Source organism: Rattus rattus, chromosome 1 (genome assembly GCF_011064425.1).
Source record: "Rattus rattus isolate New Zealand chromosome 1, Rrattus_CSIRO_v1, whole genome shotgun sequence".
NCBI classification, from domain to species: Eukaryota; Metazoa; Chordata; class Mammalia; order Rodentia; family Muridae; genus Rattus; species Rattus rattus.
In genome coordinates this window covers 49919729-49935953 of record NC_046154.1, presented here as the reverse complement: position 1 = coordinate 49935953, position 16225 = coordinate 49919729, and the positions used below count along the sequence as shown (strand labels likewise).

The window sequence follows — 16225 nt, the reverse complement described above, 5'->3', positions numbered from 1 at the left end:
AATTCATACTCTCACTTATTAATCTCCTAAAAGCACCAGAGAGATGCTGCCATTTTCCCTGTATTACACCTACACAGTTTGTGTGGTATGTGTTTCGCCACAGCTTCTCAACAGTCTACACCGTATTCTTTCTGTTCTGAAGGAGAAATACATGCCACTTTCATCTGGCAACATTTGGGCTTCCATGCCATTACGTCATTCTTCATTGTCTACAAAAATCAGAGAGAGACATTCAGAAAGAGAGAAAGTGCTTCTAAGGGGCACACAGGCAAATGGGAGAGCTGTGTTTTGGACTGTGTTCTCCCTGGCCCAAGAGCACTTCCCTCCTCCCTATTATCAAGGTACTGATCAAGGCAGGCAGCTGATCAAGGTACTAATGAAGGGGCCTCTACAGCTGGATACCATGTGATCTGACATTTTGGTTTTCTTGAGAAAAAGGATGCCAACCAGGGAACAGCTCCTCCTGACCTGCTCCATGAAGTACTTGATGATGGGGTGTCCAGGGGGCTGGTACAGAGGTTGCCTCCCAGTCTTGTTGGCACTGCATCACAGTGAAGGCATCCAAAAATATGTTAGGAAAAAGAAAGGCTTTTATAATGAGCCCAGGCCTCCCTTTGTCTTCTGAGGTTTTAACTACTGTAATTGCGTGTCATGTGATGTAGTGTGTTTTTCGTGTATCTATTTTTATTCTGTCTTTCTACTTATCTGTATTTTGTATGTTTTGTTTTGTTGCATTTCGCTTCTCTTTGTGGTTGGTGTTGTTAGTGTTGTTAGCATACGTGCATCGTGACAGATATTTTCCCATGAACAGTATTGCGTCAGGGAAGAGAGGGGGCCGTATACACAATGATTACATGAAAGCTAAACAGGATAGAAGTTATTCCTTAAAAATAGCTAATGGTATAGTCTTCGGCAGATGACTTTCTAATCCATACTGTATTTAATTGGCTGTATTGAACCATAGTACAAATTAAGTCTTCTCTGTAATTTATTCTGTCAGACAGTAGCCCCCCAAACAATTTGATACTTCATTTAAACATTGTTAAATGGCTCATGGAAATGCAAAGAAAAAGATTTAATGATGCTAAGAATCCCTCTGTTCACAGAATGAATCCTATGTGAAAAGTCATGAATTAACCCAACGCAGCCACTCGATAAGCATTTATGGAGTGCCTACCTTGAGCAGTACACAGAGATGGCTCGGCCCACCCCCCTTACTCTCTTTCAATACTCATTATGTATCAATTATTGTCCCAAAGAAAACTTTTTAGGAACTGAAGAGAACCCATCATGGATCATTTTCTGAAGACTTAACATTCCCAAAGCAGAGAGGAAAAAGAGAAGCTGTGCTTAGAACCCAGGCACTCTCTATAACAACCTTTGCCCTACTCTTCTGGAATGTTCCCGTTTATTCTTCAAGACTTAGACTGCGCTCACAGCCTCTTCTGGCATGTCCACATGTCCTCTTCCTGATTTCGCTCCCAGCATATGCAACATGAATTTAATGTAAATATTGCCATGCTATACCGTGGTTTTAGAGTTTGCCACACGTCTGTTTTATGAGACCATGAGACCATCTGCATAGACCCAGATCACAGCCAACCTGTACATATATGTGATGTGAATCACTGAGTGTTTTGGATAGATTTGGGGCAAAACAATTCAAAGAACTCTTACTTGGAAGGGCAGATGCGTCACCACAGGGTTGAAGGGGTGGGAATTACCCAGAGGAAATGGAGGAGTAAGGGAAGGTCCTTTGATAATTGCCTATGTAGCTAATGAAGCACGGGGGAGAGGAGGGAGAGAATGATCCACAGAAAATCACATGCACAGAGGTACAGAGGTGAGAAAGCGCAAACTCATTGTTTGTAGGGCATGGCACCTAACATTCATGTAGACGATGGGGTGGGACTGGACTGAGGATGTTGATGCCTGGATGATCCCTGGGATCTTCTCCCTATAGCTTTGATCCATGGTGTAGGGAATAGGGCGCAGAATAAGGAGTCCTGAAAGCCCTGCTCCTAAGACCAACCATCTGCTTCATTAGCAAGAGCAAGTGTCTCCAAGGCACTGTTTTCCATGAACCATACAAACCAGGCATGAATAGAGTGTACCGTCTCCCACTCTCAGCTTCCCACTCAGGTCTTATCTTCTCTGCTATGGTCCAAATTTTCCTACAGAAACACTCCTTGGGTGAAGCTCTCTTTGTCATCCATGACAAGTTGTAGGCTCTCTTTGATATTTTGGCCTTGGCTGCTTGGCAGACACATAAAAAAGTTAGACAGCATGACATAGAACTAGATGTAAACTTCTAGGTGTTGCTTCCTTGACTACTTTCTCTGGGACCCCTGTGATTGACGTCTATATGTTTGGATTTATTACTCTCCCTGACCTCAGACACTTGCCTGAATTGCAGACAGTCGCCATTCCTTCCATCTATCCAGTTCTTTATCTCACTTGTTTCTCCTCCCCATTTATGAGCATCAACTTTTGCTTTTTAAAACAAAAATGAGACCTAGCTTCTATATAACCATGTTCTCATAATCAGTGATTTGTCACCCTGGGTAAAAGAAGACAAGACAGGTTTAGTAGTGGTTAAGACAGTAGTCTCTGGCCTTCGATCTCTTCATGCCAAACTATGTAACATTCAAGGTTCCATCTGGCTCCAAGTTCCTTTGATTGGTCGTATAATAAAAAATCTACTCAAAGACCTAGACAATTTCTAGGTGCTGAAGAAGCATTTGCATGATGCTCTGAATGGCTAAAATGAATGTGGCAAACACAACTGTAGAATTTACCAAATCCTGATGTACCTGTATTTCAATGTCTCCTATATTGTGTCTGCATAGTAGGTTAGGGAAAGAGAAGACACACTCCCTCACTGATGGTTAGTTTTTAAGTGAATGCAACACTTGGAGAGCACTGCTCTTTAACGTGTCATAAAATTAACTACAAGAAAAGATAATGTTACAAATATCTTTAAGTACGTTGTGTGCATGCACTGACACAGCTAACACTTTGCAAGGCAATATTAGGTATCATCAAGCATTAAGAATGTTTTGATTTAAAATACTTAATGAGGATTCGTAGATAAATTAAAACATCTCCATCTGCTATCTTCATGGTAGGTGATATTTTACCATTGCACACTCATCTCTGAATCTAATTCCACCAGGAAGATTTCTAATCGCTGTTTAATTTTAGAGCAATATTCTGCTTGGCAATCAATAAGGCAGTGTCGTCAAACTTGGATTTAATAGGAGACATGGATTACATCCTCTGCATTATGCAGGGAAAGAAATACTTTCAGGAAAAAGGAGAGAAGAAAAGAATGTCTTTGTCTCCAATTTTCCCCTGCCACATACCATTCTCACTCACAAAAGCTTATAAATCAATGCCCCATGTTGTGTGAATATAAATCTCATCAATTTTACATCATTAACACCATGAAAAAGCTATCACTCTCAGGGCAATTTTCCTCTGCTAGCTAAATCTGTCCTTCTGATGAAACAAAACAAGCAGATTCTGATTGTTTCGCTCACAAACCCTTCCTCCACCAACTTTAATCATGTCAAAATCCACTCAGTATAAACTTGCCATATTGCCAGTTGAGAGACTAAGGACTTGAGGCAGTGATGCCACGCTGTCGTTCAAGGAGCAACGGGCCCCTGGAAAGATGGTGAGGCATCAGGGAGAGGTGTAGGGGTCACCAGATGGGTGAGTGACAGTTGCCTCCGGGCAGATGAAGGCAAGGCAGAACGTTCTAGAGCAGCAGATGATTCACGTGGTCAGAAGCCTAGTCAAGCAAGAGGCTGAGGAATTGACATTTGGTAAGGTCAGTCATCTCTAGAATTAAGGTGATGAGAACCAGTGGACACTGAGCCAGGAGACCCAAGTGGCTTTAAGGGACAGGAAACCTGCTGTTGGACTTAAGAGAATACTTACCCTAGCAGTTCTAAAGGCTTTCATAGAAGAGCTGCCTGTGCTGTCTTTGTCTCTCCCTCCTTTCTGGTATTTAGGAATAGGAAAGATTTCATGCACCATAAAAGATAGTCATTTTTCTGCTTGGACTATTTGAAGCTTACTCAAATATAAGCGAGGGAACATAACAACAATAAGCAGATATAATTCTAATTAAATATTTGCATGCACAAATATATAGAGCTATATTAGAAATAATTATAAATTTATATCTTTCAACAGCAAGCCCACAGCCAGCATCATGCTAAAGGGATAGGAACTCAAAGCCTTTTCAATAAAATGCAGAGCAGACAACAATGTCTACTCTTTCTGTATCTGTTCTTTACCGTACTTGAAGTCCTTTTAGGTTTTTGAAATTTGCCTTTTTATTGCTAAAGGCAATAAAATCCTTATAAAGCCAGGGCTCTTGAGTTAGAATTGTTTGGTGTAGTTTTTCTAGGTAATAAACTACAAATGCAGAAAGGACTGGTGGGCGGTTTGCATTAGTACAGTGAGAAGAATTCAAGCTTCTTGATGTAAAGAAAGTGTTCTTTGTAGGGATTCCGGACTGACTGTAAGCATCTCTTTGCATCTGCAAGCCTTTATAGAGTTTTAATTGATATGATATATGGGATTATTATAGGGAAACAAGCAAAAAGGTGCCCTCCCATCTCCTAGTAGGATGGGAAACTTTGATTCTGTGGTAGCTTGAATAACTAAAGCAGAAAGGCCAGTTTCAAACTACTGAGCATAAACCAGATTTCTTCAGTTCACTGAAATGGGTGGAGCTTAGGGCAATGGAGATGGCAGCGTTCAGGAAGACAGAGTCTAGTGTGGACAGTGGTCTAGATGTCAGACAAACCTATCAGAACATCTGTGAGCATCAGTGTGAGAGAAATACATCATGAGTCTTAAGGGAATATTCCTTCAAGGAGAGAGAAGGCTAGCACTGCAGGGGCTGCTTAACAGACAGTGTCATTTCATGTGGCCATCAAAAGAGAATTTAAAATGGTGATAAAATCAGACATCGCAGAGAGACAGACTCAACAGATGAAAAGTGTGTGCATGTGGGCGTCTGCATGCATCCCAACCTCTGCCCAAAGAGGTGACCCGGAAAAGGATAAAGTTATTCATCCCTCAACACAGATTTTCACCAGCTGCTGGGAAAACTCAGTAACCGTGCGAAACCAGAGCACTGTGATGTTCACAGCACTCCCTGGAGTTGTTCGAGGGACAGCGCCTCCCTCTGTATGCAAAGGGCTGAGAATGTAAGTGTGTTCTCTTATCGAGACAGATTGGACTGAGCTGTGCTGTGAAGGTTGTAAGCAAAAAGAAGCATGTGGGCTGATTTAGACCGGGAGGCTTTGGCAGGCAGTGCGAAGCCACCTCTGCAGATGCTCACTCCCAGATGAACAGTCCCGGTTTATCTCTGGTCACAGCAGTGAGACCATGGAGGGAGACCTCCCTTTCTCAAGGGCAGGCGTAGCTCTTTTTCCTTCCATCTGTACCAAACAGCTTTCCCAAAGCCCCTTGGGCCTTTCACACATGGCAGAAACACATCTCTTATTGATCAACAGCTCGAGGGGGTGTGTTCCCTGAAACATGCTCTTCCTTTTGTGTGTCCCCAGGCCCTTCAGCATCACCATGCTGTTCACGAAATTTCCTACATTGCGAAGGACATCACAGATCACCGGGCTTTTGGATACGTTTGTGGGAAGGAAGGGAATCACAGATTTGTGGCCATCAAAACAGCCCAGGCGGTAAGTGTTTCTGTCCAATACAGGTGTTTTCCTTGTAACTGTGCAGTCAGAGCCAACACCGTTGATTTTCCAAGACCCAGCCTGACCAAATGATGTACCACCACTGTCAGCTGATGTGCAGCATCCCACGTAGGAAAGATAAACAGCCTTAAAGCAAAGGAGCATGGCCCCACCCGTTCAGTTTTATTTTTTTATCCTAATGGGTATTTCCTAATGACTAATTATTTTCCCTCTCTGATTAAGCTAGATAGAGACACGTATACAAATAAGTTTCCTTGCGTTCATAGCCTCATTTACAAAGAAAATAAGAGAAAACCAATAGCTGCTTTGCATATGGCCTGCCCTAATTTTATTATATTCCGAATCACTAATAAATAAAAGCAATGCTTTTTATGCTTATGATTATTATGAATTTGCAAATATAATTAGTTGAAGAAATGAACTTTAGCCTAGAAGCAATTTGCTAAACCAATATAAACAAGGTAGAATTAATTAAGAATGGAATGCTTTCAGTTTAATAGAAAAAGGAAGGGCTGCGGGTTGGAGCCAGAGACAAAAAAATTAGTAGCTGCAGTTCAGCAGCGTTCTTTATTAATGTGTGCCACCACCCTTCACTCCAGGCTGAGCCCGTTATCCTGGACTTGAGAGATCTCTTTCAACTCATCTATGAGCTGAAGCAAAGAGAAGAATTGGAAAAAAAGGCACAGAAGGATAAGCAGTGTGAACAAGCCGTGTACCAGGTATACCTATGCGTTTCTCCCAGTGCTGCAGAAGACGGGGCCCACAATAAACAGATGGGAAACTGACAAGTCGAGCTGTCTCCTCCTGGTGCTGAGCAGAAATAAACAGAGATGAAAGGTTCCTGTGAGATTACAGACACCCACACCAAGCCATTAGAAGTGATCCTTTTTGGTTTGGTTTTGTTCTGTTTTTTCTTTCTGAGACTTCAGATAGGTTAGAGAAAGGAAACTCTTTAATGGGGGGAAGATTTCAGGGGAGGAAGACTAAAGGCCCATAGTGACTTTGCTGGCTTTGCTGTTGTTAATGCGGGGAGTGGGTGGGGAGAGAGCTGCAGGATTTGGAGTTCCTTTGTGTATTTTCTGCGGTAATGGCCTCCTACCCTATCCTAATCAATGCTGGCTCTCTACTGTGCTGTAGCATCTGAAGATAATCTCACTTCTCTTCCTTTGCATCCTTTGCTTTCACCATCCCTTCCCTCGCTGGGATAGACCATTTTGGAAGAGGATGTTGAAGATCCCGTGTACCAGGTAATTTCTGAACCCCGTCAGGGTTTTGCATGCAGCTGTGAAGGCTCTTTTGGCTGAAACGTGAGGATTCTGTTGAATGCAGAACCTGCAGAAGAATTAAGATGATTTCTGAAGGCCAGGGTTTCCAGCCTCTGCAGGGAGAGAATATTTCCACACTAAGAAGCCAGCAGCCGTGATGGGAGATCTAGAGATCCACTTCCTTCTTCGCGCCCCTGCCTCAGAGCCCTCCAAATCTGGAAAGTTTGATCCTAGAAATAAATGTTTTTCAGTGGTCTCTCGACTGTTGTAACTTTTTTAGAGGCAAAATGGATAATGAAGTAGACTCTATAAGCTAAGAATTAAGGTTGAGGGGCTGACATTTGCATGACATTTGAACACAAACCTAATGAATGGTTTCAGAGCTTTAGCAGGGATGTAAGAATATTTTTGAAGCCCTGATGATGTAGGCTAACCCTCTGATTATTTGGCTCATGGCACAGAGCTGCTATAACATGAGAAAATCCTGAGATACCTCTATCCAGGGCTTTCTCTACACTCTCTTCATGGTCCACAGCACAAAGGAACTCTTGAGGTCAAGTCCAAGGTCTGTGCAAAGATTCAGAAAGAAAGGAAGAACTGGATTTCCTCACTCTCTCCTGTGCTTATTTCTAAGGAGAAAATGTGGAACAAAATTCATACCCATTTTTTTCAACCTAAAAGCAAACGTTCAACTTGTATTTCAAATCCTGATACATAGGCATGGTTTATGTCTGTCTTACATATGCATACTTTCACAGCCATGATCAAAATAAGATGATAGATACACGCATAGATACATAGGCAAATAGATAAGTCTCAAAATAGAAGTATCTAGCAGATCTGTGGTAAACACAAGTCAGAAATGCACTACTCAACATACCCTTGCTTTTGAGGGTTGAAGAAGAACTTACTTATAGCAGAAACTTTGACCACTACTTACTGGGCTCATGAGGGAATGAGAATGGTGGCCTTTTGGAGACACCCAACCCTTTATGTCTGAAATGTACACATAGAAAAGTTGAAGTTCACTATTTTATACTGATAAGATTTTATTTAGGGGATCAGAGAGGTTGGGGCTTCTGAGTTCTTGAGCAGTGACCTGGGACCTTAGGACGGCAAGGGAACTGTAGAGTGAAGTTTGCAGGGCTGTAGTCCCATGACACCATTCCATTCAGCTGCTCCTCAGACAAAATGCTACTGGATGAAGACATCGCCTCTCCAGAAAGACTTGCAGTTGCCCAGTACCCTCTCTGCAGAGGCCAAGCATCAAAACTCTGCAGGGTTCCTTGGCAGGGTCCATCCCATCTCAATACCCATTTCTGATACCCCTTCTTGTGCCTGTTTCTGTGCTGCTTGCTGGGATTTGCATCTAAATTCGAAATGCTTTTCTCGTCTTTCTTTTTTTTCTTTCTGCCTTTTCCTCTCTGGCTGCTCCTGCAATAGTACATTGTGTTTGAGGCTGGACATGAGCCAATCCGTGATCCTGAAACAGAAGAAAACATTTACCAGGTATAAGATCCTTGCTTCTTTGTTTGCACCCTTTATCAGTAAATGCTAGCATACTAATAGACTCCGTACTGAGAGGTTCAAGAAGTCGGGGTCTCTTGGTCATACAAGAGTGGGAGATGCCTTTGGGAACACTGACTGCTGCTTCCCCAGCAATTTCCTACGGTTTCCATACCTCATCGTTGAAATCTTTAGTTGCCAGTTGGGTACAGTGTTTAAATCTGAAACAGATCATAGGTGTTTTAAGTAGCATTATTTTGGTTAGGGTTCCATTGCTGTGAAGGAGCACCATAGCCAAGGCAACTCTTATAATGGAAAAAATGTTTAGTTGGGGCTGGCTTACAGTTTTAGAAGTTTAGTCTGTTTTCATCCTGGTGGGAAGCATAGCAGTGTGCAGTCTGGCATGGTACTGGAGATGGGGCTGAGTGAGAGTTTTACCTCCTGATCCAAAGGCAGTAGAATAAGACTGTCTCACACTGAGCATAGAAGACCTCAAAGCCCTCTTCCACAGTGACACACTTCTTCCAACCCCACCACGTCTACTTTAGCAAGGCCACACCTACCTCACCAAGACCATACCTCCTAATAGTGCCACTCCCTACGGGCGAAGCATTCAATCACACAAGTCTATGGGGAGCATATTTATTCAAACCACCATAAGCATAAAACCCATGGCATCCCACTGTACTGAGATAATGCACTGGAGAATAGCAGTCTACCAAGAAGAAGGGTCTTTCACCTCTCAATGGAATGCTTGCATCCAGTTTGTTTAAAAACCCAACTTCCCTCCTATACATAAGAGACAAATTCAAACATTCTATATGAAAACAGCACTGGGAGGATGACTAGAACGAAGGAAGGCACAGCTGAAGGTTTTCTCCATCCTGAAGGGGAAGCACATTAATGATCATAACTGTGAAGAATACATGAAACGTTTCTACACTCATCCAACTCTTAGAACTAGGTGATCAAACGGCCATTTTAATCCTGCCTTTGGTGGAAAGGGCCATCAATGGATTAGAGTTTAGAGCACACTCTGCAGGCTCACACAGCTACTTGGAGCCAGGACTGAAAAGCGGATGCATGTGGAGGCCGAGCCCCAGTCTTCTCTGGAATCCCATGTAAGGCTTTGCAAAGACCTTGGGCCCCAGTAGCATGGTATAGTGATATATCAAGTAAATATGATAATTTTTCACTAATGAGAACCTTAGTCTTCACTTAGAGCATGAATACTATGGGAGAAGGAGTGATTTGATGCATTTATTTAATCAGTGGTTTTAATTTACTCAGTTGTGTGTTCTATTATTCAGCCTTAGGCGTGTGTTAATTGTGAAATCAAAATAAAACCTATTTTCAATTTCTCTCAAATGTGTAGAATTCAAAATGAGCAAACCCAATCTCTCCCAGCAACTCAGTTTAAACCAGCTTCATAGACTAGTAGTTTATTCATGCCTGCCTGAGCCCACCCCAGACTCTTCCATTGGGCTTCCACCAATGAGAGCTGGAGCAAGGATGGCTTCAAAGGGCATCTACATGAGATACAAGGTGTTTAGTCTTCACTTACAAAGCTTCTGTCCCTAAAAAGAAAAGTTGCAGTTGTCCCCAGAGTCAGATCTAAAGCCCTGACCCACCCTGTGGTGTCTGAGCATTGAGACCAAAGGGTCATTAACCGGCTGTCCAAGGGGAGAGAGAGAGAGCACCGTATCTGTAGGAGAGGCACTTGAATCCAGCTGAGCTGTAGTTGCACAGCACTTGGGGACAGCAAAGTGACAGCAAGTACCAGAAAGAGCTGCCTTAGGCTGGGGCAGAGCTGGGGGTTCCAGTTTGGCCCTTCTTGCCACCGACCTTTGGGTCATAGTTGGAGGGCAGGACACCTACTGTTTCTCAGACTTTACTTCTACAATTATAAAGTAGGAGGCTCCACCCAAACACATGTCAATGAGAGACTGAAACACGCTTGTACGGGGATAGAATCCTGGGCAGCATCCTGGGCCACGAATAGCTATGTGGATCCAGATCTTAGCAACAAGTGTTAGCTCCAGCCACCTGTGTCTGGGCCTTAGTTTACCCATCTGTAAAATGAGTAAATAATCTTTCTGGGTAAGCTCTTTCCTGCTGTTTGCAACACACCTTGCAAGAAGCAGTTTAACCACAGGGGGCTGTGTTCTCTTTGCACAATCATGCTAACTCTCTCTATAGGGCAGCAAGTGCCGACTCAGAAGTGGGGTACATGTGTGATGATTGATGAGCCCCAAACATGGAAGTTACGTACAACTTTCATCTCTCAAAATCCCCACTGTGGCTTGAGTTGTTTTCCCACCTTTCAGAGGAGGGGAGTGAGGCTTATGGCGACCAGGGATCTTGCTGATGTTGCAGAGTCTGTGAGACAGGATCTCTAAGGCAGGTCTCCCTGACCTCAGCAATAAGCACCTCTGCCTCTCAGCTCTTTTCAGCTCAACGTTACATGGCTCTGGGCTTCCCAGTTAGGTCCTGTGTATTTTAAGTAGCTGTCTAAAAGATCTCACTTGGTTTAATAGCGCTGGCCTCTTGATCTTCCCATCTGCCTGTCATTAACAGGAAGGCATCATTTACAAGAATGAATATTTTATCCCATCTATTGAAAAGGCCTGTGGCCATGTACCACTCCTGTACTGCAGAGCCAGTGCACTTAGCAGGAGATAAGCCCTTGGCCTAAAGATTACCAGGCCTTTAAAGCACTGACACTAGAAACCCTGTTGTTTTTGTTTTTGTGTGTGTGCATGCTGATCCTGCCACAGATGTCTTACTGTTTCTACTACTTTGGCTCAAGGTGATCTCATTTTTATGGTGGCCCCTGTTTCTAGAAGGAAGCACACATAGACCTGAGGCCTAGTAGCCTTTCAGGTTTTTATGCCTTTGGATGGTATACATAAATTTTGCCTCTCAGCTTCCTGGACTGCGAACTGAGGCTAGTCCAGTGTGGGCACCACACTCTGATGCCCTGATATGCCCTGTCCATGGAAGCTTCTGTGTAGCCATTCCTTCCTTTTACTTCCATATCATCATCAGGTACTACTTTTGATAAGATTCTGTACTAACAGAAAAAGAAACTATCTACAGAGCTCATTTTGTGGGAGAGCCCCTCAGAAAGTTGAAGCCTTGCTTTGCTGTTGTGGCCAACATGAGGATGAAGAGGCTCTGGGGTAACTGAGCCATCTTTCCAAGGAAGAGTGAGATCCACCCCCCCAACCATGTTAATAATCGTAATTGTTACTTGTGTTACGTGCCTCAGAAAACGTTACCAGTTCTCTTTAAAACAACACAGGGCAGTTTTATATGTGACTTGCTGGTGACCTTTCTGTCATTCGGTGAGTTGAGAAGAAAAACTGAGGCTGTTGTTTTCAACACACGGGAATCTGAGTTCCAGTATCACGGGCTCTAATTCCAGACCACAAGTGGGGCCTTCCACTTTCCAAGTGGGTATTTTTCACATCAGTTGTTCAGAACTTAGTGTTAATCTCCCCATGTGTTAAGTACCAATTTAAAACAATAAGGCTAGCCCTGTGTCATCCAACACACCCCTGAATGGCCTCTCCACACACAATCACCACACTGCTGACCCAAACGTGCCCTCTGTGTATATCACTCCAAGTGTAATAGTCTATTTAACTTGTTCACTGAGGAATGTATTTGTGAGAACTTAAGTATCTGCTGGGCACCTGGGAAAGTAACAGTGATTGCATGGTCCCTGTCCTCAAGGAGTTTATAGATAATCCCCTAGAAGCTCATGTCAGCCAGTTGAGAAAGCTGAGGCTCAGGGAACAACATGTCTCCTCTAAGTCACCCACCCTAAAGCCAAGCCTGGGTTAGGCACCAGATCTTCACCACTTCATCTAAAATTGTTAACACTGAACCACTGTTGTGTACTGCAGTGGGTGGGACAGATCCTGTGCAGAGCCAGACCTTAGCCCTCACCGGTGAATGTTTGACGAGGCAAGTCTTCGCTTAATGTTTAAATATAGAGGATAATCGAGTAAGCGGCCTGTGCTGAGCAAGCTTACAGAGCTGTGGTCCTAGAGACAGCATGGGCTGTTCTAGCTCCCATGAATAGAAAAAGCCTGTTTCATACTCTGCATTAGTAGCCTGTGGACAGCTCCAACTCTTCCAACGCAAGGAGTTCTGCTGACTCTGGGCCCTATCTTCCATTCTCCCTGTCCAGAAAAGGCAATCTACCTAGCAGAGAGCAGGGATGTTTCTTTTTTAGTGAAAGGGTGTGCCTGATCAGGGAAACAAAACAATCAAAAAAACCTCCAAAACAGGTTCTTCGGTAGAGGGAGGCAGGACTGGTGAGATGTCCTGGCTGAGATAAATCTTAAAGGACAAACAAGCAGATTGATATCTCACCCATGGGAGAGCCAAGTCGAAAAGTGTTTTCAATTATGCACAGTTTGGGTTTCTCCATCGCATGGCTTGTTCTCCATTTGCGGGGATAATTGAGAAGCAGCCGTGGTTCAACTGTGCTAAGTGCCCGTAGTGAGCAGTGAATTACGGGCAACAGAACACTCCTCATCCTGCTCAGTAAAGGGTGAGCTACTGAAAACAAAAGTGAGGCCTGGTAATTTATCGGCCCTCGTTAACAAGGACTCTGTAGACATTCCGGGAGGATTCCTTGTAAATGGAGCCCAGTTATCAGGACCAAAGAAATGACATTCTTCAGTGGATACCTGCAAACTGGGCTCGGGGAAGGGCATCTTCCACCGTGCTTACTCACAGTTCTGTTTTTCTGCAAGGATGCCCAGGGGCCTCTGGGAATTGCAGGGCATGCTGTTTTATAAAGAAGGATGTGTCTGAAGCAGCCGCCTGAACAGTGTAGCAATAAACAGCAAACTGCCTGGGTTGCAGTGCCAGGCCACCCCAATCCCTGTCTGCTGGACCCTCTCCGGCCTGCTCTTCCTCCTCTGCATCACAGAGAGGGACGGCTATAGTTCTGAAGGACTCATCCCAGTTATTATGTCACTATTTATGGAAAATAGAATGTTTGCCACCCTGTCTGCTCATGGGATTTGCCTAAGGCCGTGTTAACTAGTAATCGTAAGTCTTATTTTGGTAGCCAGAAAGATCTAGGTTTGAACACTAGTTTGAAGTTTGGGGCAAAGTCCACAACGCCTCTGAGCCTCGCTTTCTGTAGTTTGAGGTAGGGTTGGTGTCAGGAGTTTAAGTTAAATAGGAGTAAAAGTAGGAGAGCTCAACATGTTAGTTCAGCATCTTCCTCTCAGGGATGGAAAGCTGGCTGGTCCATGCTTGGCAAGCACTTCTGTTTCTCAGTACCCCACCCCCCCCCCACACACACACACACTGCTATAGGGAGGATTTACCCGCGGGTATTCATAGCAGGCCTTCTGACTGTGACATACTCTATCTGCTCCTGAGAAGCATCCGGCCTGCTGGAAAGCCAGTCCCACTGTCAGGACATCATAAACCCACTGCCGCTTGGTCTCCGCAGAGGACAGCAAAGCCGTGGCAGTCTGGGGGAGGAGCAGCTAATGAGTGCTTCCAATCTGGAATGTTTCGGTGCAGAGCCCGTGATTGACACATTAGAGAAGTAGTCAACACTATTAATATCACAAAATGTGTTCGTATACATATGTATATGATTATGTGTGACAAAGGAAATCATCATCCTACCATATTGCAGAATTGTGGGGCTCCATGGTTCTTACTTCTCTGATACCCAGTTTCTCATTTTGCTTCTTAACATAACTTGAGTGAGATACACTGTTGGTCATGCCTTTGGAGAGCAGCAAAGCCAGAGGGGCTTGATGACCTGCTCAGGGTGTTGCAGGTAGCAAGTAGCCCCAGGAAGCCAGACGCATGAGCAGGGGAAGGAAGTGAGGGGAGATCTGGGGGGATGTCAGTTTAATCGGGAACTTCTGGATCCCGGTGTCTTACTTTCCTGGTCCGATAGGCCCTTCCTGTGATTGGCAGGTGGCTTGTGTGGGACCCCAGTGGAAGGCTGACAGGTACTAGGGACTTATTTTTTATAGCACATCAGTCTTAGCACAGAGACATATATGTTTTCAACAGCAAACTGTAGTTATATCAGGGAAACATCATAACATCATAACATCTGAACCTCCTGTATGATTAATCAAATGAAGTTGGATTTTTGTTTTCCTGTTCTGTTTTGTTTTAATTTCTACCATGTGATGCTTGAGGTCTCCATAAGCTGTTCTTTGATTCAAAAAAAGCCTCAAAGCAGAAATTTATTATAAGATGGTTAACTCTGTCCTGATAGGATTTTCTCAAGGGAAGGAGCTTGACTTGAGGCCTTCACAGCTAACAACACTCCTTGGGGATGGGTGCTGGATCTGTCTTAAGAGACTGTCTCACAGTCAAACTTGCAGAGATGACTTACTGCTTTGAAAGTGGAATACCAAGCCAGGTGATGATGGCACAAACCTTTAATCCCACCACTTGGGAGGTAGAGGCAGGGCAATCTATGAGTTCAAGGCCAGCCTGGTCTACAGAGTAAGGTCTAGGCTATCCAGGGCTACATAGAGAAAAAGAAGGAAAGTGGAACCCCAGTGTTTTGACGTTGAATTTGATTTCTTTCTAGGTTCCCACCAGCCAAAAGAAGGAAGGTGTTTATGATGTGCCAAAAAGTCAACCTGTAAGTGTAAGTACATGTGCCTCACAGAGGCTGCCCCTGGTGGGGGCCTCTTCCAGCCGTAGTCTCACACATGGAGCCATGAGGGAAGAATGGTATAGATGAGCAGGGGACCAATCAGGACAAAGGTCTGTTCCTCTTGTTCCTGTGAGTGGAAAGAGATGGGGTTGAATAATACAAACAGCTCTGCTGAGGGGCTCAAGGTTCCAGGTGATTCAAAATAAAGGTCTCCAGCTGCAGCTTTATAGTACATGGTCCAGTCTAGGATGCTGTTGGCTTTTTTCTACCCATCCAACCTGAAAATGGTTGAAGCGTTTCAAAGGAACAAAAAAAAAGGGGATGGGGGGTTGGTTGTTTGTTTGGGGTATGTAAGGACTCATACCATTAGCAGGACTTACAGAAAAGGTCCTGTATAGCAGGCTAGCAGAAGAACTAGCAGGTGAATGGGGCCATGGTAAGGAAAATGCCCAGTGTATCTGGACCCCATCTGTTGGAGGGGCTTCAGAAATCTGGGCCAGAAAGGAAAACGGAGCTCTACCTTGGCACTAAAGGCAACCTTGTGTTCCTAATGCCAGCCTCACTGAGGACTGGCCTGCTCTTTTGACTTTCGATTGGTCCATCCCCCATTACAGTTTCCTTCAGTTCACTTTGTGCCGGGATTGACTCACTTGCCCCTGACAGGTTTAGATATGTGAGGAAACACGCTCTATTTGCTGCCCTAGTTTTTCTGATTTTATTTCCATTCTGGTCACACCCTCTCCATGCTTAATAGCTCCAAGGGGGAAAAAAGGTAAGCCTCTTAGCCTGGCAATCAGACTGTCTAAGGGGTTCCATCGGCTCACAAGTCTCTTAGCCCTCTTCTGGGTCAGCTTTCCAGACACTTCCTTCTTCCTTCTCTGTCTGCTACCTGATATTCCTTCATCCACTTATCGGGGAGACTTGAGGTTTCTGCTCTGATCACCCCTGTCTTTGTGGCCCTGCAACACTTATTCCCCTATGAATAGCAGGTCTTCCCCAACATCCCCATGAGTCTCCTGGGGTTCTTGTATTGCCAAAAGTGAGTCCTG

At 44.2% G+C, this 16225-nt stretch overlaps 1 protein-coding gene across 6 annotated transcripts in view; it reads left to right on the top strand.

The window, feature by feature from the left end:
- Positions 1-16225, top strand: part of Dab1 (DAB adaptor protein 1) — a 377234-nt gene that overhangs the window by 305709 nt on the left and 55300 nt on the right. For 5 of the 6 annotated variants that reach the window (XM_032901296.1, XM_032901266.1, XM_032901248.1 and 2 more), the window contains exons 5-9: positions 5589-5720; positions 6341-6460; positions 6950-6988; positions 8450-8515; positions 15108-15167. In XM_032901296.1, the coding sequence (XP_032757187.1) occupies positions 5589-5720; positions 6341-6460; positions 6950-6988; positions 8450-8515; positions 15108-15167 (417 nt within the window). Of the gene's footprint in view, positions 1-5588; positions 5721-6340; positions 6461-6949; positions 6989-7070; positions 7262-8449; positions 8516-15107; positions 15168-16225 lie in introns of those variants that run through there. The other variant, XM_032901288.1, reaches the window with a different exon arrangement.